We start from the raw sequence: 26,576 nt of genomic DNA, 5'->3' as shown, positions 1-26,576 counted from the left end.
TTTCTGCTACCGACTTCTGTTATGTAATATTTTTCAGTTAGTTTTATTATTAAACAATTTAGTTGTGACTGCACCTCATGTGGTTCAACTTGAGGAGTTCTATTAAAGTAAAAGTCATTATGTTAAATAAGCGCTTCTTGGCGATGTATTCTTTAATAGCTATCGCCGACAATTGCCGAATCATTTAGCTCGAGCATGAAGCTAAGGATAAGATTCTGAAAAATCACGTGCTGAAACATATCAGTGTGCGGAGAAAGTCACAGAATATGTCGTACTGCTTCCTTGAACCGGATCGTGTGTTCTAAACTCCTATGGTTCATTATACAGTGACACACCAACATGCGAGCTCAGCAATCGCCCTCAACTGCAAGCCCGCACAGCGATTTTGTACGAATGGGAGACTACATCTACCAACACATATTGGTAAGAAACAAAACTTAATTATGATAGTACTTTGGGGTAGAGTGTCCGAAAGCAGAATCAAAGTAAACTCAGCGTTCAATTAAAGTAAATAGCGTAAAAACGCATTGGTGGCTTGCATCTAATTTTGATTGGCTGAGAGCCATAATGTCACACCATACTACTTACTTAGATCCCAGTTAAACTAGCATTATCCCGAATGCACTTATGTTTATTTGCAGGTATGATGAATATATCGACTTTACTTTGAAACGGGTCTTCTTTAACTACTTCTCAGAGTCATTGTGGAAGCAGCCCATGTCCAAGCAACTAATTTTGTCAAGCTGGGTTCACTGATAAGGGATATCGATGTATTTGCCAAGAAGGATTGGAAGAAGGAGCTAATTGTGATCTTGGGGTGAGGTTTGATATGGCTTACGTCCCTTTCTGACGTAGTAGTTTTTAAGGGGCATTTACATCACGAATTAGTCATTCGTAAGACCATTGTTACAGAATTAAATCATCACTGATAACTGAACAGTCACAAGCATTTGCGACTAACAAATAGTCTGGCTGGACAGTTGTCTGCACCTTCATGCTAAGATTCTTGAGCTCTTTCTTAACATAATTTGCTGATTCTGATCTTTGAAAGGTATGAGCACGCGAACAATGGATATTGGTTCTTTGGGCGCCTGTGTGGGCTGCTTACCAACAATTCTTGATTGCAAGAAGGTGTTAACGGTAGAATTTACCAGGCGTTCCGGGTATTTAAACCGTGAGAAAATTTTCTTTAGGCGATCACACTCTTCAGAGAAATGGGCCCTGGAGGAAGATAATGGGTGTGCACGATCCAGCATAGTTTTCAGTAAGCTCCGTTTGTAGCGATTGTCTACATGCCTTTGGTAGTGTAATAGTAGACCCGTGTTCGTTGGATTCATATACACCTTGGTTTCAATCCGAGGTGCATGGTTGAGTAGTTCGGTGCCAAGGAAAGGAAGCTTGCCGTTCTTCTCCACCTCCATGGGGAATTTGACCGAAGTGTGGGCGCTGTTGAGGGAAGAAAGTAGTTGCTGTCGCTAGATCAGGCATTACATTCAGTGTATCATCAAAATATCGACGATAAAAGGATGGAAGGTTTCTTTGTCGCTCAAGGGTATCCTCGATGGATGACATGAAGACGTTTTTCAGTCAGTATTTGTTAGCTGCAAAGTTGGCCAAGATCTTAAAGTGCGAGAAATCAAACCACAGATCGTCAACCAACAACGCGTCGTTTATCGTTTTCAATGTGACCTGTGTGATGCTGGTTATGTGGGCTATACACGCGGACACTTACACACAGGCGTGGATGGACATAAACGAAAGGCACCTTAAATATATAAACACTACCACGAACGGCACGGCCAAGTCCCGAAAGACCTGCTGAAACGTTTTAGCATTCTAAAAAAGTGAAGTAAGAAGTTCGATTGTTTCTTGAACGAAATTCTTTTCATCAGAGACCTAAAACCCACTCTGAACGTGCAAAGCGATTCAATTCGCGCAAAAGTATTTGTTTAATTAGCTCCTAACATATTTATGCTAATTTAGTGTTACACCTTGCCGCAAGTTTTGTAATTCTTATTTCTCCTTGACAATGGCGTCATAATGACACCAAAACGTCGGTTTTTATCGTTGGTTTTTGCTTGTCTTTGCATTTCCAAATCTTTATTGATAAGAGTCTAAGTTAACTGTACGAATGATTTTTTCCAAAGAACTCGTGCCAATCATACTTTGAAGGTAAAAATAACCTTTAATACTGGCTCACACCAAAGTAATAACACTCTTTGTGTCTCTTGATCACCGACCGCGCATATAATTTAATGCAATCAGCATGGTGCAGAGTGATTAGTTTGGCACATTTTCAAACAGCGTATCATGAAATTACGCGCACGGCTTCCGCTATATTGCTGCAACTTTATGTAGAGCAAATAAACAACACTCTATTTTGGTAGCGGTTTACAAGTTTTATCATATACATGGTCCTTTAAAGTTACCTCTTAATGAGTAGATCAAGGAAAGTGCGGCCTCAATTAGCTTCATCACTTCTATTCACAATTTTGACTTGGAATATTTACATGTATGGAAAGAACAAAAAAAACATAAAGAGAAGCATAGAAACTAGGACAGGTCAAAGAAAGTAACTTAAGAAATTCGGTCAAGAGTACACATAGTAATGGGATCGTCGTATCAGGATCGATGGCGCCAGCAGAGCGTGATGACTTTTTAGGACACCTGCGCTTTACGTATTGCAGGTGGTTTGTTTTGAGCCAACTGAGACAGGCTTCTTCGTTCAATTTGTTGTCTAACCAAGCAACTGACTCTGTTATCGATAAGACACTTGTGTAAAGTATTGCTGCGATCTTCTAGGAAGATGATTGAGCTGAATGCCCTTGTAGAAATAATTGCATTGCTTCTTTCTGTAGCACCAGTTGACGGAGGCAAGTATGAATCACTTGTTTTTTCCTATTCATTTTGTAGTAGGCTACGTTCCGGTTTTACTTGAAAGATCGATATGGAAGGAATATTGGAAAGTTTGGTTATATGGTTGCCATCTCCACCAAAACTGAGGCCATGTTTATTTGTTATACACTTCTATTTTTGTGTTAAACTTTGCAGATACCCTAATGAAGGAAATGGATAAAAGAGAAATTTTTTCGAAGCAATTCAGAAAAGTATCACTTTAGAAAGCGTAGTTAATTGATAATGCTCTCAGCGTTTATCACTCCAAACTAATCGATCAGCCCAAAATGATCGAATGAATTTTGCAGATTGTTCCATCGAGGGGAAGTTATATATTTATACTGTTTGGGAGGTATATTTATAGAAACTCCATTGGAAATAATTCAGTTGAGCAAAAGAAGAAACTCTAGAAAGTGTACTTTATTGATAATCAGGCGTACATCACTCCAAACTAATCGATCGTATGTACATGGACAAAATAACCGAACGAATTAGGCAAATTTAGCACTAAAGCTATATGCCAAATCTAGTACATAGTTAGAAAACTTAGAGGAGAAAGGTGTTTAAGGAAAATTGTGGTCGTAATGCAATATTTGTCTTTATTGATTTGTAACGAAGACTGCAATTTATTCTTTACATTGGTGACCGAAAAATTAGAATTTTTGGGCACACAAGGTAATATAAACTACTTGTCTTCAGGAGATAAGTAAATGACCGTCTCCTCACATTTTTGATATTCCGGTCAATCAAAATCAGTCTTTTCAACTTTTCGAGTATGATTGTGGTTCTTGTTTACAAAACAGGAACATGCCTTCCAGGCAACTGCAGAAACATTCAATTCGAACCTTACACAATGGACAAGATCCTAGAAAACTACATTATCAGAACTTTGACGGTCAAGAGCAACGATATTTGCGAAGTTTACTGTTATGAAGAACCAAACTGTTTCTCTTACAACTGCGGTCCTGGCGACAGCGAAAACAAACAGTGTGACCTGAACAGTCGAAGCCATGGGCAAGCCTCTAATACTGACTTCATAACGAAGGAAGGCTACATTTATCGAAACGTGTTGGTGAGTGAGGAAAGTAATCTTTGAAAAATTATCGTACTAGTAACCTTACATACCCAAGGATCAAGTTTCTGTTTCCTGGAAATCGTTAATTACTGCATTTATTGACTTATATTATTTTTGTAGAACCACTGTGAAAGTAGCCCATGTCCTGTAAATGCACAGTGTCAAGTTGGTTTCACCACAAAAAAATACAGATGTGTTTGTCCCCCCGGCTTTGAAGGGGAGCACTGCGAGATAGGTAATTTCCATGTGCAGTCAGTACAGAAAAAAAACAACTATAAATAATGAAGCTCCTTTATGGCTGTATGCATTTACTTTCAAATACACTTTCTTCTTTGATCACTCTTTGCTATCGTCTTTTCTATTACGTATCTGTTAAACGGCATTTTAGACACATTGGCCGTTGCACTTTTTATGTTCATCGAAACTTCTTTTATTTCAGTTGTGAAGGAACCTGTTGCCCTTTACCCCTTAAATACTGCTTATGGTACAAAAGACATGATGGGCAATCAACCAGATGGTATTCCCTCCAATGTACAGCTCGCAGATGGACCGGATGAGAAATGTGAGGGCTCTTACCAGTTCCTGGGTACTCCAGACAGCTTTATCACACTCCCTAATCTTGGTGGTTTGGATATCCAGTATTCCTTAACAGTGCTAATGTGGGTGTATCCACAAGGGCAAGATGGACCTCTTTTTAACTATAAACCCTCGGGAGGATGAGGAGTTCACACATGGCTAGTATATGGAGGAAAGTTTTTCTCCCGTATGGTCGATAGGGATGGATCGTTGAAAAACTATTTAGAAAGTCCTACCCCACTGGTCATGGAGCAGTGGGCATATGTAGCCACTTCCTATGATTACATCACTGGAATTACTCGAATGTGGGTCGATGGTATAGAGGTCGGTTGGCTGGATTTTGGAGCTCGTTCACTGGCAACTGACTACGAAGTTAGAATCGGTGCAAAGGAGGATGATGATAGATACTTCAAAGGGAGAGTTTCACGGGTGCAAGTTTATGACGTAGCGTTAACACTGGAACAAGTTTTGGCTGTTCAACATAGAGGGAAAAGCTCGTGAGAACGGTAAAGGAGCTACACAGAACTCTACACAGCGGTCAAACGTCGGGCATGCGCGACTAGATCAATTCTGGCCAGCCGCGCAACAATTTCTCGCGCAAAATGTCAAAGGAAAACGCGAGAAACAACTGCTGTCTCGCAATATAAACGAAAGAAAGTTGAAAAATTCACAGAATCTGTAAAAGGAGACAAAAGTGGGGAAGAGAAGAACTCAAGACTTTAACACCAAGCAGATTTAAATACGTGTATCCTGTTGGTCTGCCATTATTTTTTTAACTTTTTTAACTTTTTTTTAACTTTTAACTTTGCGAAAAAACACCATGACTTCGTGGCTGGCGTAGTTGTTTGTATTCCTATAGGTCAGCATGGCTCTGACAGCTCTAAGCATGACACCTATTCACTACAATAACAAAGTAATGAAAGGAGTGAAGTCTTTTTAAGTAGAACTTCATAAGCTGAGAGAATGTCACAGTTAATCAAGAGATAGTTATCTCCGATGGCTTTACATTTTCTACATACTTCATTACGATCAGGATAGTGAGATATCACATTTATTTTGACCAATTAATTAAGGACACAATGTCATCATCCAAGAGATGTGAAGTTGATTTGTTTTCACTCAAAGGAACCTTGCTGTTCGATTAAATTGATATTTCATCATTGCTAATTAAACAAAGTTAAAAATTAACTCTTATCAAAACAAAACTGCTTGGCAGAATGGAGGGTCCAGGTGGGGTTAGACGTTAGCTGTAACTTGGCTAAAAATTCAACGGCAAGCCCTGAAAGCCATCACCCCATTGTGACCCTCAGAATAGAGATGCCTTTGCGACTTATGAAAAAGCGAAGAAAAAAGCAAATACAAATCCGACAATAACATAACATAACATAATCTTTATTTGGTACAATGAATATATGAAGTTCATATATTTATCATCACGGGTTTATTACGAATCAACTTAACGGCCTGCTCCCAGTTGGCTTGTTAGCTCAATTGATAGAGCACTGCACTAGTATCGCAGAGGTCAGTGGTTCGAATCCCGTACAGGCCTGATTTTTTTCAGGTCTGATTTTCGTTACTGCATAAATAGCGCTATCTACTGCGAAGGGTCGTGCATCACACGTATTTGATACCGCAGTTCAAAATATATGAACTTCATATATTCATTATATCTGATTGATCATCACGGGTTCATTACGAATCAAATTAACAGCCTGCTACCAATTGGCTTGTTAGCTCAATTGGTAGAGCGCTGCACTAGAATCGCAGAGGTCAGTGGTTTGAATCCCGTACAGGCCTGATTTTTTTCAGGTCTGATTTTCGCTATTGCATAAACAGCGCTATCTACTGCGAAGGATCGTGCATCATACTTATAATCTTTATTTCTTTAGATAAAATCACATATCCTAAGTTACAACATAAACTCACAAGGGAAACTATTACATGTCATATTTAAAAATTATCCTATTACTAAAAACGTTCTTAAACCTTTCAGTGTGCATTCTAGGGACAGAGACAGACGTATTTCTAAGATTGTACCTCATGTTCTTTTCCTTAGGTAAAAATTGGAAAAACGGGTATTCGGGGTCATTCGATCTTTTTTTGTAGAGTGCCTTGTATAGTAGTAATAATGAAGTGCTTCTCCGTTTTCTTCAGAAAAGTATCTTATCGTGTCAATTGTTAGCTGTAGGGATTCCCCCAGAGTTTCTCATCAACCAATAATCAGTAAGGTAACTCCACAAGTCATGATATAACGTGGTTCCGTGCCAAGGTACGCTCCGTTTGCATTTTGCCGCCTGAGGTTTACTCTTGAAAACATGGCAAGGGCTATAAACCTCCTTGCCTTTTTCTTGATGCCTTCAGTTTATGCAAGTAAGAATACTTATTTTATTTTTGTATTCTGTATTCTTTTTTTCCGCTTTCTAAATTAAAGAGGCTCTTAAACAGCAATAATAGTTCGACTAGAAATCAATTTTAAGAACTGTTTTTGTTATCAGTAAAATCTAAATCTTCAAAACGAACTGACCAAATTTTTTTACCTGAGCTTATTAAGGGGTGAAATTCTCAGAATTCCTCTTTTTATCAAAGTAACTTTTCAGATATATGGTTGAGGTTGAGGGAAAAAATTAAAAAAAAAATGGTTTCAGTGTTTAACGGGTTGCGACAGGCTGCATCAGCTAAACAACTCTATTCTGCACGATAGAAAGACGTTTATAATTGCCTCTCTAGATGATTTTTTTTCACCAAGTTATCACTGACTGATTTAAGGCTGCTTAGTTATGTAATGTTTTTCAGTATTTTTAGGGCACATTGATCCCATGCACTTACTGTGCGCAGGTGGTGAGTAATCAAGTTGCTTTTTTCATCCCAGAGAGGGCAGCTAAAAGCTGCTTGAACAAGGCTCAAGTCGTCTTGAAAAATCAACCAACAAATACAGTCTGTACGGTGTTTTCCAGTTTAATCAAAGGCTGTCTAATCTGCTTACCGGTTGAACTAATTAAACGTTAATTCAACCCTATTTGAACCTACAGACTAATCACGGGTAATCAGAAAGAGTTACGTTTATCACCTAAATTACGATAAATTTTGTTTGGGTTTCACTAGTTTTTGTTACGTATATTACTTATCAATCCAACTAGGAAATTTAAACAGACCTCTGCATGTACAAAAATTGCTATTGATAGGATTGATTTAATGATGATTTTACCTTGTGTGGTACAGTTCAGGGAGTCTCACCGAGATAAGAGTTATTGTATGTAACAAACAGTTCTTTGCGATGCATTCTTTATTAGCTCTCAACAAAAATTGACGAATCATCCAATTCAACCCTGTAGCCGTGGATAAAATTCTGAAAAACCATGCTATAAGAAATATCAGTGTTCAGAGTCGGTCACAGTGTCAGTCAAACTGCTTCCAACAACCCAACTGTGTGTCATACAACTATGGTCCATTACAGAGTGATACACCGACATGTGAGCACCCACCTGCAAGTCTCCAGCAGCAACTTTGTTCTAAAGGGAAAATACCTCTACCAAAACATCGTGGTAAGAAACAAAAACATTCACACAGGAGCTCTTTTGAATTGATTGTCCAAAACCACTTAAAAGTTGTGTCAGTGATCAATCAACCTTAGCCAAGAGAAAACGTTTTAAGCTGCTTGAATCCAGTTGGTTTATGAGATGACGTTTTTCTCCTAGCTACAGTATGAATCAACTATACCCAAGAAAAAATGAGATTTTTTGCATGAAACTGGTTGGTTTATGAGATGGATGTTTTTGTTCTTGATCAAACAGAGAGTGACATAACGCGCTTCTATAAATGTCATATATGGTTCTCGTGTAAATATTAAAATAGCTTCAATCATGTCGGTGTAGTATTTGAGAATGCGTAGTTCCACAAGTACTTTCATCCTCCCCCACCCGCTTGTATGTTCTTTTGTATGACAGAAAGTGCACAATGATTGGTGATGATGTAATATACAAGATATTATACAAGATAATATATAACATAATATACAAGATATCTTATTGCAACACTTAAGTCAGCGTTTTGACCGAAAACAATCCTAAAATGTGGTGGTCCGAATGTAGGCAGTTCTGTGGAATGAACAAAACATCTACAAGTGTCGCAAATCAGCTCCTAGCAAGTAAACCAGCTACCTCAATCAACTTTAAGATCTTGACTAATGAAATAAATACAGCTCTGCTAGAACCTCAAGCTTCGTTTGACCCACTTTCAGATAATATCGAAACTGTGAGCACTGAGGGTTTTAAAACTCCCACTATTTCACTGGAAGCTACCTTCAAATGCCTTAGTACGGTCATCTCCTCCAAAGCTGGGGGCCCAGATAATATCCCAAACTGGGTCTTGCGTGACTTCGCTCCTGAGCTCATTCAACCCCTTCGTTGTATCATCAATTCCTCTATTAGTCAAGGCACTTTACCAGACATTTGGAAATGTGCAAACATCACCCCTCTTCCCAAAACAAAGATAGTTGAGGATGCGGCGAAAGATTTGAGACCTATTTCATTGACACCAACGTTGTCCAAAATTGCCGAACACTACGTCGTCCATGAACATGTGAAACCAGCACTTCTGAAACGCCTGGAACCCGATCAATTTGGGTGTATTCCAGGATCCTCCACTGCGCACGCATCAATAAATCTGATGCACAATTGGGCGCAAGCAACAGACGGAACGGGGAACACCGTGCGGATCTTTGCGTTAGACTATAGAAAAGCCTTCGATCTGATAGATCACAGCCTCTTGCTATCGAAACTCTCGACCTACAACATCAACCCTTACATCATTAATTGGATAATAGCCTCTCTTAAAGATAGGAAACAAAGGGTCAAACTTGCACATGATTGTCTCTCAGAGTGGGGATCGGTCCGAGCAGGAGTACCGCAGGGAACAAAATTGGGACCGTGGCTATTCTTGGTTATGATAAACGATTTGAAAGTACCATCAGCCAGTGATTGTTTAAAATATGAAGATGACACGACAGTGTATGAAATCATAAGCAAGGGTGGGCCTAGCAATGCTCAGTCTATGATAAACGAAGCAGCTACCTGGTCAACACTCAACTCGTTTCAACTCCATCCGAAAAAATGTAATGAGCTAAGAGTTTCCTTTGTGCGCTCCCCTCCTTCCTACGATCTCATAGAAATTAATGGCTCTAAGGTTAGTGCCGTTAGTGTCGTGAAATTACTGGGTGTGTATTTTCAAGGCAACCTCAAGTGGAACACTCACGTTACTGAGACGATTAAAAAGGTCGCTAAGCGCCTTTACTTTTTAACTCAGTTAAAGCGAGCTAAGGTACAATCACCAGAATTAGTAAATTTTTATGTTGCTTGTATTCAATCTGTCTTACTTTATGGATGTGAGGTCTACCATTATAGTCTCCCCAATTATTTGAGATTAAGTTTAGAGCGTGTCCAAAAGAGAGCCTTGAAAATTATATACGGTTATGATAATCATTATAGAGAAGTGCTTCAGATGGCAGAGCTGAAAACCCTAAGGGATCGGAGAGAAGACCTTTGCTTAAAATTCTTTAACAACATCGTCTCCAATCCCTTGGATTGTTTGTACCACTTACTGCCTTTCGATAACCGAGATCAACTTATGGAGTTACGACAACGCAGACCATTTAGAGTTTCCATTAAAACAAATCGCTTCAGAGATACTTTCATTCCAGCAAGCACAAGACATTTTAACTAACATTTATTACAATTGTATATGTAAATTAGTTCCCTTTTAGATTTGATTTTATTATATAGTTCTATTACATAATTTATACACCTTTGCAATACAGCTTCCAGCTGCTATTAAGGTATTCTTCTCAATAAACGTCTATCTTAACCGATGTTTTATTTAAGTTGCATTACTGCTTCCAGACAAGTTGTTTTGAACTGCATGTTGTTATTGTGTGTAGTCGTGATACGCTTTATAAGCTTCAATAACATTTAAGAGTATAAATTTTTCAGGTTCTTCTGCAGTGTCCGCTATTTCGTCATCGTCATCGTCACTGTCGTCATCGTCACCATCACGATCGCTATCGTCTTCGTCAACGCCTTCACTGCCGTCACCAACGTCTACGTCGACGTTTCTGTCCTCCTCATCATCGCCATCCCCGTTTTCACCATCTCTCGCCACCACCTCGTGGTCGTCGCCGTCACCGTCGCTGACGCCACCGTCCTCGTCGGCAGGAACATTGCCTGATCCCACTCCACCAGGTTTAGTTTATAACTTCATTCTTAAACTTAGATGCATTTCAAACAAATAAAAAAGTACCACACTGAAATATTTGGCCAAATGAAAGCTGCTCGAATATGACTAAACGGACAATGAAGACAAAAACTACGACAGAGGTAGTTTACATTGGCCATAGAGGCGTAATGGTGGAATAAGAAATTGCCCTTAAAAAGATCTCAGGGAATATTCAACTTAATTATAATATCCTTTGAAAGTATTTCAAAATGTAATTAAAAATGTCTGCATTGAAATTTGACCAGATGTAAGTCACATAAATATGAAATTAAGTAAATGATAGTATAGCACTATAGTCCATTTCAGTTAAAAGGATAAAAACACATATCCTATGTTGCAATATATATAAAACTAAACTAAGCCATAATTCAAAGTTAAGCTATTTACTAAAGTGGATTTCAAGTGTTGGGTTTTAACTTTGGGGCGGAAGCACCCTTTCCTACGTAGATTGCATGCAGTATTTTTCTCAGTGAGATCACCTTATCAAAAACTTTTCTGTCCTGTTTCTATAAGGCTTGAAATAATGAAGTGACAGGAATTATATTGCCCGGCGCTTGTAACATTTATCTGACATACACAGGAAAACCATATGTCAAAAGGAAAACAAGAAATTCAATGAAACAAAGTTGATCAATTTACGTTTCTCTACGGTCAGAGTTTTAATGATAATCTTTTTGATCTATTGATGGATTGATTGACCGATTGACTCATTTGAATCCTTGTCCAAAACTGTGTCCAATTTATTAGATCTGTTTCTAATTAAGGGATTCGCCTACTAGGAAAATGATTTACAACAGATATACACGATTATATTTGGTGAAATACATAAGAACGAGTGGAGAGCAGCAAATTAATTTTGATTGCAAATTTTTCAATACTACATTTTTCTTTTTCAAGCGTGTCCGCAAGGTTGGTATTCTATTCAAAGCTCGTGCTATCACCTTACCACAGATCTAAAGAAGTGGAGTAGTGCAGTATTGAAATGTCTCAGCAGTGATGCACTTGAATGGTGTGGACCATGCCACAAGCCTATTTAGGCAGGAACATACATGTATTTAGAGAATAGCATTCAAAGTAGTAGTAATATAATCATTTGCTGGTCAAAAATATGCTTATAATCCAACAAAAGCAAAAGGTGCAATATTAAATTATAAAATTTATTACCTGTACATCTGTCTTTTTTGTAACAGAAATTACTTTAAATTATTTTACAGACACTTTTCAGATATAAAATTAAAATAATGTCAAACATATCGACCCTTTAACTGCAGAGATCTGAAAATGAACTCAATCAAACAAAAAAATTTGTAGTCCACCATTGGTAGTGCTGAAAATAAGTGACAACGCTGTAGTCAAAAAGGTGACAATAATTAAACTTTAGTCTTTGGATGACTTCATTACAACTCTGATTTTACAGCTAGAGTACCTTAGTTTACAATAGTTGGGATTTACCCAGATACCTTATTCTGCAAAAGGTTCTGCTTTGACTTTTCATAGTTACTGTAACATTCTCCCATCAATAACCTTTGTCTATTGATTCTCATAACACTTGTGAGTCGAGCTTGTAATTTTCTTGTAAAAAGGAGTGAATTAAAGTATGTAATACTGAACAGCCAATGTGAATTTGTCAAAAAAAAAAAGAATGATTGAGGATTCTTTTCATTTTTCATTGTCATCTCATCTTGCATCCTTTAAAGAAAATAAGAGAAAATTTTCCTTTGCAAACATTTTTCCATTTTATTAATATCAATCACCAAAACCTTTGACCTTCTAATCATATTTAACTAGCATTTTTTCCTTCCTGGCACTTAAGGGAAACAATTGCAGTCCTCTTCGCAATTAAATTCACTAAATTTTCTTTGGCCATATTTATCATGGCACATGCTTTTTTACAACAATTTGTCATTTGATACCTTCTTTTTCTGCAAGGAAATAATGGTATTGCACTTCATTCGCATGGCCTGCTTTATTCCACTTCGAGAGAGTGGAGACTTTACAGGCTTCCTGTCGTCTCCATCTTTTGTTTTTCTTGATTTCGGCTCTTTAGTAAGTTTAGCAACCATGGAAAAATCTGCAATTTTGTTTAAATGGAAATGTTATTTTAAAAACAAACATGACATTAGGAATTCAGTTTTAATTTGAATTCAACTATGTAGTATTTATGCTTCTGAAAAAAGAGCATTCCTTCTATATTATGCAACACCACTGTTGAGCAGCTACCTGCCCAGTGACCACCTTTTCTTTCCCATGTTGCTAACTGGTGGGGTGTTCAGACTGCTTAAACAGTCAATTGCACAAGGAGAATTACAAGAAGCATGCACATATTTGAAGCCGTTCACTGCGCAATCTCCTGTTTTTTTTATGGTACGATTTGTGAAGAAAAGAATATTTAAACAAATTGATTTAGCATACAATGTAAATGTGCATTAGTAATACATAGTAATATTAGGATGAAATTTTCTTTTCTTGAAAACTTCATAAAAATTATCCTCAGTTACAGCTGTTCATTGAAAATAGTCCTAGTGAATCAGTAAATTTTGTTTGGCACAAATTGTGAATAAAATCTGTTGATTCTTTTTCATGAAATGCAATAACTTGGGTTATGTTTATTGCAATAAATACTATCAGTCAAAAGATAGTCTTGAAAGGAATCATTTAATTTGGGATGATGATACAAATAACATTTTATCCTTTCCTCCCTGAGTCAGGCTTTGACTTAATTTAATGCAGTTGTAACTTCTTTGGATAAAACTCTTGTGTGTTAAAATTCAAATGTAAGCTGTCAAGCAGCATCTTCATGCTATGTTGTTTGTTTTTATTGATTCTGCATGTTGAAATTAAGAGATTTCTCCTCAAGTTGGACTGAACACTCTTGGGAGTGAAAGGCTTAATTACAGTTAAATAATTGGTTTTTTAAAATTAAATTCTTGTTGTAACTGTAATAATTAATTGCATTGAAGTTATCCCAAACTGCATACAAAGCATAAATTTAGTATAAAGTTATAAGCATAAAGTTATCCCAAACTGCAGACTTACGCAGCTGTTTGTCTTTTTTCGGCTGGGCTCACAGCTTGCCAAACGCAACAGAAATAATCCTGAAACCTTTAGCCTAAGGATAGATTTATTTCATTGTAAAGCGTAAACTTAAGAAACTGTGGTATGCAAGTGACCGATTCGCTTCTCAGGTTTGATCAAGTACCAAATATCGCAATTTGTACCCACCACAAACTTTCAGAATCCGTTGCTTTATAAATGGCCGCTCAACCCTTGTACCGGCCAGTCGATAACTGTTGTCCCTTCTTTTAACTTCACGGCGCCAACACTTTGCTTTCCATTTACAACACTCGCGCAATTCTCGTTTTCCCATTGAACAATGGTAAACCCCATCTTTAGAGATGTCATGTTAAGCAAAACAGTCGAGAAAAGACTAGAAATAACTTGATATTCTTGTCATTCTGTTCATTTATACGGTGCTAAAATACCGTTGTTGTGTTAATTTTTGAGTGAGATGGCCTTGAGAATTTCAAAACAACTTTGTAAAAGTTTGATTACAGTGGGTTTGTTTAAATTAGCAACAGTAATAACTTTAAAAATGAAGAGTATTTCCTCCTTACCGCCTCTTACGAGTTAAACTGGCCATAGTAACGGTGTTTAAACACTGGGGTATTCTGTAAAAAGAAAAATATTTAGATTTCCCCCATATTTATTGAATAACTTGCATTAACCTCTTTTTCAACAAAATTGTACCATAAAAGGTGATTAGAAAGAACTCCCGACAGCTATTGGCTGAAAAGTAAACAGGAAGTTAATTGAAGCTAATCTCACGCTAAGTTTAAGGAGGCTCGAAAGGGTTTTCAACAAGAAACGGAGAGTGCCAAATGATAAAAGATATCAGGACTGTCAAACTTATCATCAGGGTAATGTTTTAGCATCTGTATAAAACTATTTTAGTACCTTTGTGTTCGTCAGGCTCTATCTGTTGCCATGGCAACAGAAGAGCGGAGCAAAAAGAACCTTTACTCGCTTTTTGAAAGATATTTCAAGAACCAGGTCGGTGACAGCTCTAATCAACACCATAGGTCGGTGACCTAGTTTTTTTTTTTTTTTTTTTTCAAATTTCTTAAACATCGTCACATTCTTTATCTATACACGTGATATAGAAAAAAACTCTCTGGTAGAACTTGAGTTATTTGGGAAAATGCTGTTACAAGATGTAAAAAAAAAATTACACTTGATATTTTTCTTTTAATTCTCTTCACAAACGCGTAATGATGATATTATTTGTACACAGAAAATCAAGGTAAGTCACCGAATTAATTTTCGAGATATTAGCTCATCACCTTAGCAAGCTTTATCTCCGGTTTTTGTAATTTTAGCTCACATTTTTATATAACACGTAATTTTTTAAGTGCAGATTTTCTGAAGTAAAGAAAATTTGGTAAAAACCACAATGAAAGAGATGCTTCCTTGCCATTTCAGTATATGTTGGGTAACATGTGCTCTACAATGTATCATTCTAACCAGGACACTCAACTACATTGAAGGAAAAAGAGTTTAATAGTCTATAAAAGCCACTCCACAGTTGAATTGATTACAACAACTTTTACAACAAAGACAGAATTTCTTTTGAGAACTATTTACTGAAATTTATACATCCGTGTTTTAAATATACAAAATAAGATATGGCGTATCTGACAGCGATTTTTCTGAGAATCTTTTTTACAAAAGTATATGCAGACATTACCATAGAGATGATAATCCAAAAGGACTAAAAAAAATCATGTTACATTATACCATGTCACTTAAGCAAATCTTTGGAAATTTCCATGGACATTTCTGGATCGATTAGAACGTTAATGAACATTTACATTTTACCATGTCCATAGAAGATCTATGGAAATTTCCATGTACATGTCAAGATCGATTAGAGCTGAACATGTTACATTTTACCATGTTAGTAGAAGGTCTATGGAAATTTCCATGCACATGTCTAGATCGATTACAGATAAATATCTTACATTATACCATGTTAATGGAAGGTCTATGGAAATTTCCATGCACATGTCTAGATCGATTAGAGCTGAACATCTCACATTGTACCATCTTAATGGAAGGTCTATGGAAATTTCCACCATGTCAGGATCAATTATAACCGTACATCTTAAATTTTGCTGTGTTAATGGAAGGTCTATGGAAATTTCCATGCACATGTGTAGATTGATTAGAGCTGAACATCTTACATTATACCATGTTAATGGAAGGTCTACGGAAATCTCCACCATGTCAGGATCAATTAAAACCGTACATCTTAAATTTTGCTGTGTTAATGGAAGGTCTATGGAAATTTCCATGCACATGTCTAGATTGATGAGAGCTGAACATCCTTACACTATACCATCTTAATGGAAGGTCTATGAAAATTTCCATGCACATGTCTCGATCGATTACAGCTGAATATCTTTCATTATACCATGTTAATGGAAGGGCTTATGGAAATTTCCATGCACATGTCTAGATCGATTAGAGCTGAACATCTTACATTATACCATGTTAATGGAAGGTCTATGGAAATTTCCACCATGTCAGGATCAATTATAACTGTACATCTTAAATTTTGCTGTGTTAATGGAAGGTCTATGGAAATTTCCATGCACATGTCTAGATTGATGAGAGCTGAACATCCTTACATTATACCATCTTAATGGAAGGTCTATGAAAATTTCCATGCACATGTCTCGATCAATTACAGCTGAATATCTTACATTATACCATGTTAATGGGAGGTCTATGGAAATTTCCATGCACATGTCAAGATCGATTAGAGCTGAACATGTTACATTTTACCATGTCAGTGGAAGGTCTATGGAAATTTCCATGTACACGTCTAGATCGATTACAGCTGAATATCTTACATTATACCATGTTAATGGAAGGTCTATGGAAATTTCCATGCACATGTCTGGATCGATTAGAGCTGAACATCTCACATTGTACCATGTTAATGGAAGGTCTATGTAAATTTCCATGCACATGTGTAGATCTATTTATAGCTGAATATCTTACATTTACCATGTTAATGGAAGGTCTATGGAAATTTCCATGCACATGCCTAGATCGATTAGAGCTGAACATCTTACATATTACCATGTTAGTAGAAGGTCTATGAAAATTTTCATGCACGTGTGTGAGTCGATTGCAACTGAATATCTAAGATACGTCATTTTGTCATACAGAAGATCTATGGAAATTTCCATGCACATTGTTTGGATCGATCATGACTGAAAAATTCTTTCATTTGAGCCATGTTGCTGGAATATCCATGGAAATTTCCATGCACATTGTGTGAATTGATCATAGCTGAACATCTTAAATCTTGCCATGTCAATGGAAGATGTATGGAAATTTCCATGCACAAGTGTAAATTGATTATAACTGAAAATCTTATATTTTACCATTCTACTGGAAGATCTATGGAAATTTCCATTCACAAGTGTGAGTCAATTATAACTGAAAATCTTATATTTTGACAATCTACTTTCCAAATTCTGACCTGAGCCGTTGATGCTCAAGCTTCTCTGTATCTGGAATAACATAATCTGGGGGGGACATCAACATTTATTTCTGCATCAGCCTGACATAAATAAAGAAAAGCAAGCTTAAAAAACTGTAGCAAAAACGCTTATTCCAGAAATTTAATATTTGAAGGACATGAACCAGACAGTAGAGAATGAAATGACCTCAACAATAAATAAGCTTCTAATTTAAGTAACTTACAGCTGTTAAATACCATCAAGCTGTAACAGAGATCAGTTTGTGATTTTTCTAATAGTACTTGTCATTGTTACTAATATTATTGTTATTTACAATTATTATTATCATTATTGGTCTTGTATAATGCTAAGAATTAAAATGTAAGATCATCACACTCCATCTGAGCAAAACAGATATCTTCAGTGCATGAACAAAGTATAATTGTTAATGGAAAGTATTGTTGAGATTTTTTGTTTCTATTTATTCTCCATTGTACAGCAGATATTTCCACTTACTTTCACTACAGTTAACCACTGTTCTCAGTGGATGAGGGTTTACCGGTTTCCAGTTTTCCTTTTTGCCACTCCCCCAGTGAAATGGGCAACATCCCCTCCTTCACAGCAAAAACATGCTCAACCTCGGCAGCCTTTGGAGTTGGGGTGTAACAACTCTCAAAGGAGGTCACAAGCTCTATCAATTAACAAGAGAAAACATTTTAAGATATTGTATCCATCCATATTGTCAGGAGAGGATAAACATCAATCAATTGAAGGCTTAAAATATAACTACACGACTGTCTCAATAGTTATACAAATCTACTCTGCTCCTCTTGAATTTTATATATATTTTTTAATACAAATCCATAATTAGTAAACTATAGATTTTCTCTTAGTTAACTAATTAATATATATACCTCTGTAAATAGCTCCTAGTCTTTTTTCTTTTTTAGTGTCCCCAAATTAGTAAGGGATTTTTCCCTAGCTTAGGATGGCTCTTCATGTAATGACAATTTCAATAAAGTTTTACTACTACTACCACTATTAGTACTGCTGCTGCTACTACTGCTGCTACTGAGGCTGCTACTACTACTACTACTACTACCACTTCTACTACTACTACTACTGCTACTGCTACTGCTACTGCTACTGCTACTACTACTACTACTACTACTACTACTACTCATTTTCTAAGGTAGAAGTTTACTGATTGCATTCCTCCTAACAGTACCTATAGAGGTTCTTGTGTCCTTCTTTACCAAAAATTCAGAAAGCCTGTAAGACACAATTTAATATGACTAACAATTAACAACAACATTTAGTATTTTGAAGCTGGCAATTAAGCATCCCAGCAGTGAAACTTTGACTGAAATCGGCAGCATTAATAAGATGGTTCTGCAATGTAACTATTCTCAAAGAGAGTTTTCCTCTCAACTGAATTCAATGAAAAGGAAACTCTGATTCTTACTTGTTAAACATCTGGTCAGCAGCTTCATGAGTGTGTCCAAATTTAGTTTTACCTATAAAGACAAAAGTTAGATTTGAAGGAATTTTTTGTTCATGAATCACGTTATAAAAGGAATGGTTACAAATTCGTTTTATTTAATTTAGTCTGATTTATGATTTAGACTATATACGAGAAGAAGCTTGTTGGTGCAACTAAAGGACAACATAAGATGTACTGTACCTTTCATTTAGTTTGGCGTGCATCCATAGCCCATCAAGTACGATTTACCTTGTTTGCAGCGAGTTATTGCCCAGAAGATTCCCACATATCATGCACATCTCTGCGAGATCCACGGCTTCTAAGCATTTCTCAGCACATCCAGATTTTGTTGCCTTGAATATACAGAAACCCATAGAATTGATGAATATTTCGTAACTTTGAGTCGATATTAGCCTAAATCTCAGACGGTCTGAATCCAGTTTCTCAAATATCCGTCAAAATCACGAGGGCGCCTTGTATCGTCAGAGAACCAGGCTAAATAATCGCCTTCGTGCCTTCATCTTGAAGTAAAAGACTGTAACTCGTAAACAACAAAACAGCGAACGGCGGAAACAAATCACCCAAGCAGCCTCTTTTCCTCTCTCTACAAAAAACGACCAAAACGTTTACTCTTCCCCACTTCTTCTGCTCTATATGGCATAGCCAGCAACAAAATAATATCGATTGATTGTTTTTTTTTTTAAAGTCGTTACGCTGTTGGCTGTTTTGGTGTTTACGTCCACTCTGTAATGGCTATTTCGAACCCAGTCTCTCCAATAAACGACACTAATAGTTTATACGTTGCGCTACAGTCGAATTTAATTCAAGGTCGCACAAGCAATTAAATTCGACGATAGCGCGACGTCTAAAACGAATTAAATTCGTCTCGTGAATTAAATTCGTCCTTGACGTTTTATCCGTCTTGGTAAGACGGATAAAATATCGATAACGCGTCTTCAGTTTTAACGTCGCACCGAGAGTCGCGTATAATGAAATGCATGCATTTTCTTGATGTATTTCAATTTATTTCAAAATGACACCTCTGACCAGAGGCACTGCATTTGGGAAGAGAAATAAATTCAATCCAACTGATTTCGACGCATAAAACCACGCCACGATTTACGTCGACGGAACGACGAATTCGTCTGAATTAAATTCGACCGTAGCGCGACGTATAAACTAGGCCTAAGGAATGCGTTACGATATGTCACTGCGGGAGTTCGTGATACTTCCTATCTAATTACCACAATTATCGCTTTGGATTTTAGAGCCTTTCCTTCTTTCAAAGAAGCAGCATGACACTTCTCGCGATCGCAACCTCCAGGTTTTATCACTTTTCGAACTTTTCCTACGACAGATACGTCTCTCTTTGTTTACTAGATTAGAAATATCAACTTATCCTTTTTTAATTTGGTTAAGATGACAACTAAGAAGTATGATGAAACTTTCTAAATTGCAGACAAAAATTACGTAAACTCGGCCCTTCTGTTACAATTCTTGTTTACAAAAAATTTATCAAAATACATCGAAATGAAAACTGCCTTTTTTATTGATCCTCTAATTTCCCAATAGACGGTAGTTTATAGATTAGGGCGTCAAGATTGTTCCACTTTCCTAGTTGCTGTATTATGGATTTATGACGCTCCACTTTGCAGTGCAAATCCAGCTCACTAATACGTGTTCTTCACAATGTTCACAATAAGCCTTTTTTACTTGCTTTGGATGCGCCGCCCAAAGCCCGATTGAATTCCCGGTCTTCCTCTACGTCTAAAGTCGGAAACTTGTCAAATTCTTTCAAAATGGGGCAAAACCTCCTGGACTGATCTTCAACTTTGATAAAATGAAGTTTTAGTTCTCTCATTTTTGCGCGTTTCCGGCGTTGGGTTTTTGAGGTCAGTTCGTTCCTATCTCGTTTTTCACTTTGGATTAGTCGGAAAAATTAACTTTTGGAATACACTGATATCCTTTTTTTTTTTTCAGCCACGTCCACGATTTTAGCATCATTTTAAACACTGGAGGAGAAACACTTGGAGGAGCTCTTAATTGCTCCTTGGCTGCGTGAATAGGTATTGAATTGTACGGACGGTATAAGCTGGCAAACAGTTTTCCGGCTATTCATAACGAGATCTGTTACTTTGAGAACATCAAAGAATTCCTCTACTTTTCCCCCTATATCAACTGCAGTGTTTCTGAATTGAGAATTATTATCCTCAAACAGAAAGGAAAACGTTCTGTTTTTGAGGTTAGGGAAGAGCTGATTAGAAATTTACCTTCAAGGTTGCCGCTTTGCGCCTTGTTGCCGCTGAGGTTTTCATTTTCAGAAAGGACCACATTGTCATCGTCCTCACAACCTGCAGCGCTAGAAGTTTCTACTTCTTACTCTTTGGAAGCTGTGTGCTCGGGCGAGAGTGGTGTTTCAGCTCTTGAAGAGTCTAACGATTCGGTAGTCGATCGAGGCCTCCCTTTTCCGTTTGGCAGGCGTGCTTGCTAAGAGACGTTGAAATACCTCCACGGCTGACTCTACTATTCTCGTAGCTCGGCTCTCAAAGCTTTCTTCAGTAACTGATGTTTCTACCAAAGGTTCTTCGGCGAGACTTGAAGGAATCGAGAGTGACAGTGGCTCTTCTGCAACCGAACTAGAGTAATCCATAATATCCATAGCCGTTCATGTATTCCTATTTCAGTTTGAAAAAACTAACAGTTTCCTCAACAGCGTGATGCGGCTGTCGGAAATTTGAAAACTCCTACGTCATCGGGCATACAAAAGAATTTCTTATGGGGTGTGCATATTAACCAATAAACAAACGATACGGCTTAAATGATCTCAATTCAAAATGGTGGTCGCACATTCTTTAGGGTTCATGCAGGTCAGCTATTTGACAAGCCAGGCTCAAAAAACTCAGTGAAAAGATATGGCAACAACACGTGGTAGAGGGTCCTCGCTACCTTACTCGAAAGAAGGAAAAAGGGAAAAGCGGCACTATTCCGACAGAAAGTGGTACTTCGCGAAAACAGAAAACGGAGAGGTGCGCCGGCACACTGCATCATTACAATAAATCATCCATTCTAGCGCAGGATGGCACTGATCCTGGGTCTGTTGTTCACATGAAGCCTGCGAGTGAAGATCGAAGGAAACTCAAGGTACGTTTCGTTTCGAGAATTCTGAAAAATTTAAGCTTCAGTCAAAAGAAAAGAGAATTTGCTCTAAGAAAGATCATTTTGAGTTTGTACGAGATAAGAATCATTTCCTATCGTGCAATAGAAAAATAAGTTTGGAGGAAAAAATATTCTTGTGTCTTAGATTAGCTGCATTTGATTTGGCTTCCAAAAAGGTCCGCACTGAGTAAACTTGGCCTGTCTATGGCAATGGATTTCCCTCCTTTCGGCGTTTAGCTTACTCTGACCATTCACTCTCAATTTTTACTACCTTTTACATGAAATTTCCCACACAAATTTAAAGCATTTCGCAATGCGAGCACAATAGCAATCAATCTGTAACACTTTTCAAAAATGCCGCAAGAAAGTTCCGCTTCTGGTCTCCGTTTCTGCTAAATGTGTTTGGACGGAGCCGGCGATGCCGCATTTTCAATCGAATTTACTTTTCACACCAATGTAATTCGTAAAAGATACGGTAAAATGGTTTTATGATATTTCAAACGGCATTCATTGTTTCTTAGGTAAAATAAACCTCGGAAAAAGTCTTCTCCCGGACGTTTCAAGTTGTTCTTAAATCCCACCGACGACCTCAATAAACTGTTGTACCGAGAATTTTCTGACATTTCAAGATTTGGAAAACAAGTCAGAAAATTACTAGAAGTAGAATTGTTCCCCACGTCAAGTTCTGACAAACGACCTGCAAATAGTTCCTCTACCAGTGGCTGCGAGGAAAATCAAGGCAAAAAAACGGTGAGGTGAGAATGAGTCAAACACTATTTCCGTACAACTAAGTGAACCATTTTCTTTTGATGCTGAGACCTTGTCGATTACGATGTTTACGACGACAAACGTAAACGTAAGAGCCAGTGTCATTATTGTTGGCACACATCGAAAAGTGCCACAAATTGGTTTGTGGCTGAGAATGAGGTGGACCTCATGCAGCACATCATAAAGCTTTTCGTGCCTCCAAGAGGGATTGTATTATTGTTTGGAGACTCGTATACTCTAGGTAAGACACAATTATACAAATAAAATGTACTTAAGCTGCACATTTTACAGACATTGACTCCTTTATTTTCTATTTGCTAAAAGAAGTGAGACAAAATTGCTGACTTGCAGTAACCGGCAGTCAAACCATCTGTAAACAATGCCAATACCTGCAAAAAGTAATAACTTGTTTATCCCTTATTTTTATGTGTTTCAGTGAGTTTCTGCCTCAAACTGACGGTTCAAAGGAACGTGAACTTATTATCCGTATATAAGGACGAGAAGCCTGTTTCTGGTTTTAGGAAAGAAGCTGTCACGCTGAGCCGTTCAGCATGCAAGCCGTGATCAGGGTCCAAAGATAACGACGAGTGGAGAATTTGTTTAGCAAAACATGAAACAGATACTATTTTGAATATTCGAATGAGTATTACATGAAAATTTCCATAAACTTGTTTTGAAAAGGAATTTCGGACACTATAAATATGTCACTATAAAATTCCATACACCCATTTTGGGCCAAGAAAGTTTGAAATTATTATTAATTTTTGCGTGTGAAAGGGTATTACATGGATATTTCCACGTACCGGTACCGCTTTGGTCAGGACTGTTTGATACTGTTTGTATACGAGGATAAATATTTCATGGAAATTTCCATAGATCATTTTGGTGAGGCACTATCCGGCACAATGAAATCGTATAAGAATTGCATGAAAATTTCCTTGTACCTGTTTAAATTGGTTCTGAATGGTTGATACTGTTTGTATACGTAAATGAGTATTACATGGAAATTTCTATGTACCTGTTTTGATTAAGAATGTTTGATACTGTTTTGTATACGCGAGTAAGTATTACATGTACATGGAAAATTCCATGGACCTGTTTAATGGCCAAAGGTGTTTAAAATTTTTTTTTTTACGCGCAAATGGGTATTACATGGAAATTTCCATGTACCCGTTCAATTTTGTTTAACAATGATTGATAATGTTAAGTATACGTGAATGAGTATTACATGGAAATTTCCATTGCCTTTTTGTGTGGCACAATTGTATTGAAATCATAAATACTGCTGACAAGTTTTCTTCTCTGAAAAATAAATCGAATTTTAAATGGTTTACTTAACCATTCGAGGGATATATGTGCTGCTGTTTGGGCGAGTTATCATAATATTAGGGTACCGTTCACCACTGATAACTGGAAAAGTAGACGCCAACATGCTCATTTTTTACTGTTTAGTAACAAGTTGAAAGAAACCGATTAAAATGTTTTGAAATTAACTGAAACAAATATAAATTGTGATGGCCGATTGAGTCACTGAAATTGTTGATTGAGCCGTAAGTCTTAATTCATAGACAGCCGCTCGGTGATGTTGGCGATTCTTTGCTTTAACCTTAGTAACTATACCATGGCAAAGTTTGATTTTTTTCCAAATTTCTTACTTCAGAAAATCTGTACTTAAAAAATTACGTGTTATATTCGGTCACGCGTTTTAAACGATACCACTGACTCAACGGCTTATTTTCGCGAGGATGAGTCCGCGTCCGCGCGATTAATCGATGGATGCCCTCAGCGAGGAAAAACGCGTTCGTCCTGAAGATGGATTCACATTGTTTTGTGGTCTTACACATTCCTGAAAAATAATTCATCGTTTGAGACTCAGAATGCTTACCGTTACGACTGCTGGAAATTTAAGAGTATTCCGGAAAGAATTCTCTTGCGGAATTCGATTTATGGTGACAAGTTGATTTTGCATTTGGCGTGAATGCCAATGCTCCATTGAGGTCGTTAATGTTAAGTTTCTCGTACAGAGATTGTAGTGTAACATGAGACAAACCAGCATCTGCCAGCTTCTGGACCATGTTTGTCGAAAGATGAAGCATTACATCCAACGTCTGGATGGTATCTTGTCGTTGTTCCAAGAAAATGGCTTGATCGAAGGCCTCATTCAACGATGCACATTTACCTTGATTGACCGATATAATTGTTCAAGTGCAATTTGAAGTGGAGGAGTGAATTTGGAGTTAAAAGGATTTGCTTTGATGTCTTCCAGATTGTCATGAGCGTCAAACTTAGCGAGAAACAGGTTTTCATTTACATCACTAATTTCTTGGGCACAGATTTCTCGAATTTCTAATTTTCAAGGTATTAGAGGTATGAACAAGCCTTGGCTTCATTTTTCTTTTTTTCTCTTTGCCAGTGTCATAACCGTGGACTTTCATTATTCCGTTTTAAATGGAAAACAAAAAACATTTTGCAATCCTTTCTTAACAAATGCGAGTTTGCATTCTCTTCTTAGTTTTTAATTTACAGTTTATCGAGGGAACTACCAACAATCTTTCTCACAAGTTCAAGATAAGTATTTTATTTTATTTTTTAATATCACAGTCTGTGGTTGAATTAGAATTAAAGTCTCATCCACATTTTTTCGATCTCTTGTTTACTGAAAATTGTTTATTTTTATGGCAATATATATACTTCTTCATTTCCTTTCTTAAAACTGTCTATGTTTACAATCCTTGATCCAACAAAAATTTCATTTTCCTTTTCACCTTCAAGTGAGTTGTTTAGGAAAGTTATCGTTCATTTCATTTTATTATAAGCCTAATTCAATACGAAACAAATCGCAGCACTTAAAGGTATCCAATTAAATTTTTCGTGGAACAAAGTAAGACCTACTGACCGCACTCTAAGCGATTTTGTGATGCGGTGTCGACTTCACCATTCTCCTTTAGCTCCCTAAATATACTTTTTTGACCCCTTTCGGCAAGAGTCCTGCCATCCAAACATTTCCTACCCGCTTTCTACACATTTCTGTTTCTCAAATAACCACTTCCGCCGGAAACAGTAGAGGTACCCGGCAATTTTGAAACGCTTGTGGCGGCCATGTTTGTTTACATCTCGCCCGCGGACCTGATCGCGCGCGCGATCGCTTATTTCTCTTGCGAGTGACTTGCTTGCGTGTATCTTGGAATCCATTATCCGCACGGTCAAAAAAACCCTTTCGAGCCTCCTTAACTGGGAAACGATTACTTTAACAACTCTAAAGCAGGTGTCTTTATCTATATTTAGCTTCGTCTAATTATCTCAGGTAGGGAGACGACTATAGCTTTAGCCAAATTACAGTGGATCCCGTGTTAACAATGACAAGGCCACAGCCCCCCAATTCTCAGTAAACAGGCCAGACCAAATCACAGTACTCTCGTGAGTGGGTTCTTTAACGTCCCCTGCCTACCCAAATTAACTAATTAATAGAGGCATAAGACGGGACCTACGGTTTATTCGTCTTTATCGAAGAAGACCAGAATGTCTATCCATTTCTTGATATTATAGAGAGGTAGCTCATTTTCCTCAGTTATTTTAAGACCTTGAGTGTCGGTCCGGCCGGTTCTCGAACCCTCGACCTCCCGCGCAACAGTCCGGCACTCTAACTAATTGAGCTAACCGGGAGGCGGTGTCTCTATGACTTCGTCACCTCTGTAGCTCGGATCTGTTTTCTGTTAATGGAGCTGTGCTCAATGATACCAAAGATTGTCTGGTCACAAGGTTAGTTATTCAAGTATGTTCTATGACAAAATGAAAACTGAGAAATGAATTCTTTCACTACTAACAT

General features: G+C 37.4%; 1 protein-coding gene, 2 long non-coding RNA genes and 1 pseudogene across 10 annotated transcripts; 2 read left to right on the top strand and 2 right to left on the bottom strand.

Moving 5' to 3' along the window:
* The first annotated feature begins 629 nt into the window (after nt 1-629).
* On the top strand, nt 630-6,707 carry LOC148725478 (uncharacterized; annotated as a pseudogene). The gene is made up of 4 exons (XR_015990482.1): nt 630-817; nt 1,052-3,967; nt 4,091-4,205; nt 4,410-6,707. The product of XR_015990482.1 is annotated as an uncharacterized LOC148725478 (transcript).
* A 3,591-nt stretch (nt 6,708-10,298) lies between these two features.
* On the bottom strand, nt 10,299-14,562 carry LOC148725477 (uncharacterized). Of its 6 annotated transcripts, none has more exons than XR_015990486.1 (4): nt 13,850-14,560; nt 12,727-12,884; nt 11,760-12,502; nt 10,299-10,805 (listed from the first exon to the last, which is right to left on the bottom strand). XR_015990486.1 is itself a non-coding variant. In XM_088729908.1 (3 exons), the coding sequence occupies exons 1-3, from the start codon at nt 14,178-14,180 to the stop codon at nt 12,105-12,107; spliced, it is 339 nt and encodes a 112-aa protein (XP_088586034.1). In that variant the 5' UTR covers nt 14,181-14,562; the 3' UTR covers nt 10,299-12,104. The 6 variants fall into 6 exon arrangements, 3 of the variants coding, with proteins under 3 accessions (XP_088586034.1, XP_088586035.1, XP_088586036.1); XR_015990485.1 differs by having other exon boundaries at nt 10,299-12,140; nt 13,850-13,922; nt 14,428-14,499; XR_015990484.1 differs by having other exon boundaries at nt 10,299-12,502; nt 13,850-13,922; nt 14,428-14,497.
* Nucleotides 14,563-15,351: 789 nt separating this feature from the next.
* LOC148725476 (uncharacterized) lies at nt 15,352-19,589 on the bottom strand. Of its 2 annotated transcripts, none has more exons than XR_015990488.1 (5): nt 19,076-19,589; nt 18,809-18,860; nt 18,572-18,615; nt 17,860-18,034; nt 15,352-17,444 (listed from the first exon to the last, which is right to left on the bottom strand). It is a non-coding gene; the product is annotated as an uncharacterized LOC148725476 (long non-coding RNA). The 2 variants fall into 2 exon arrangements; XR_015990487.1 differs by having other exon boundaries at nt 19,028-19,586.
* A 1,644-nt stretch (nt 19,590-21,233) lies between these two features.
* LOC148725475 (uncharacterized) lies at nt 21,234-24,100 on the top strand. The gene is made up of 3 exons (XR_015990489.1): nt 21,234-21,967; nt 22,504-22,737; nt 23,187-24,100. It is a non-coding gene; the product is annotated as an uncharacterized LOC148725475 (long non-coding RNA).
* Nucleotides 24,101-26,576: the final 2,476 nt, after the last annotated feature.

Source organism: Stylophora pistillata, chromosome 8 (genome assembly GCF_964205215.1).
Source record: "Stylophora pistillata chromosome 8, jaStyPist1.2, whole genome shotgun sequence".
NCBI classification, from domain to species: domain Eukaryota; kingdom Metazoa; phylum Cnidaria; class Anthozoa; order Scleractinia; family Pocilloporidae; genus Stylophora; species Stylophora pistillata.
This window is presented reverse-complemented; position numbering and strand designations above follow the sequence as displayed.

Coding starts and splice junctions, on each gene's coding strand:
- LOC148725477 (XM_088729908.1), bottom strand. CDS start 14,180: ATGGGAAAACGAGAATTGCGCGAGTGTTGTAAATGGAAAGCAAAGTGT. Junction 12,885..14,035: donor ACGGATTCTGAAAGTTTGTG/GTGGGTACAAAT, acceptor ACAAAATTGCAG/ATTTTTCCATGGTTGCTAAA. Junction 12,141..12,726: donor TTTCCTTGCAGAAAAAGAAG/GTATCAAATGAC, acceptor ACTTATTTTCAG/CACTACCAATGGTGGACTAC.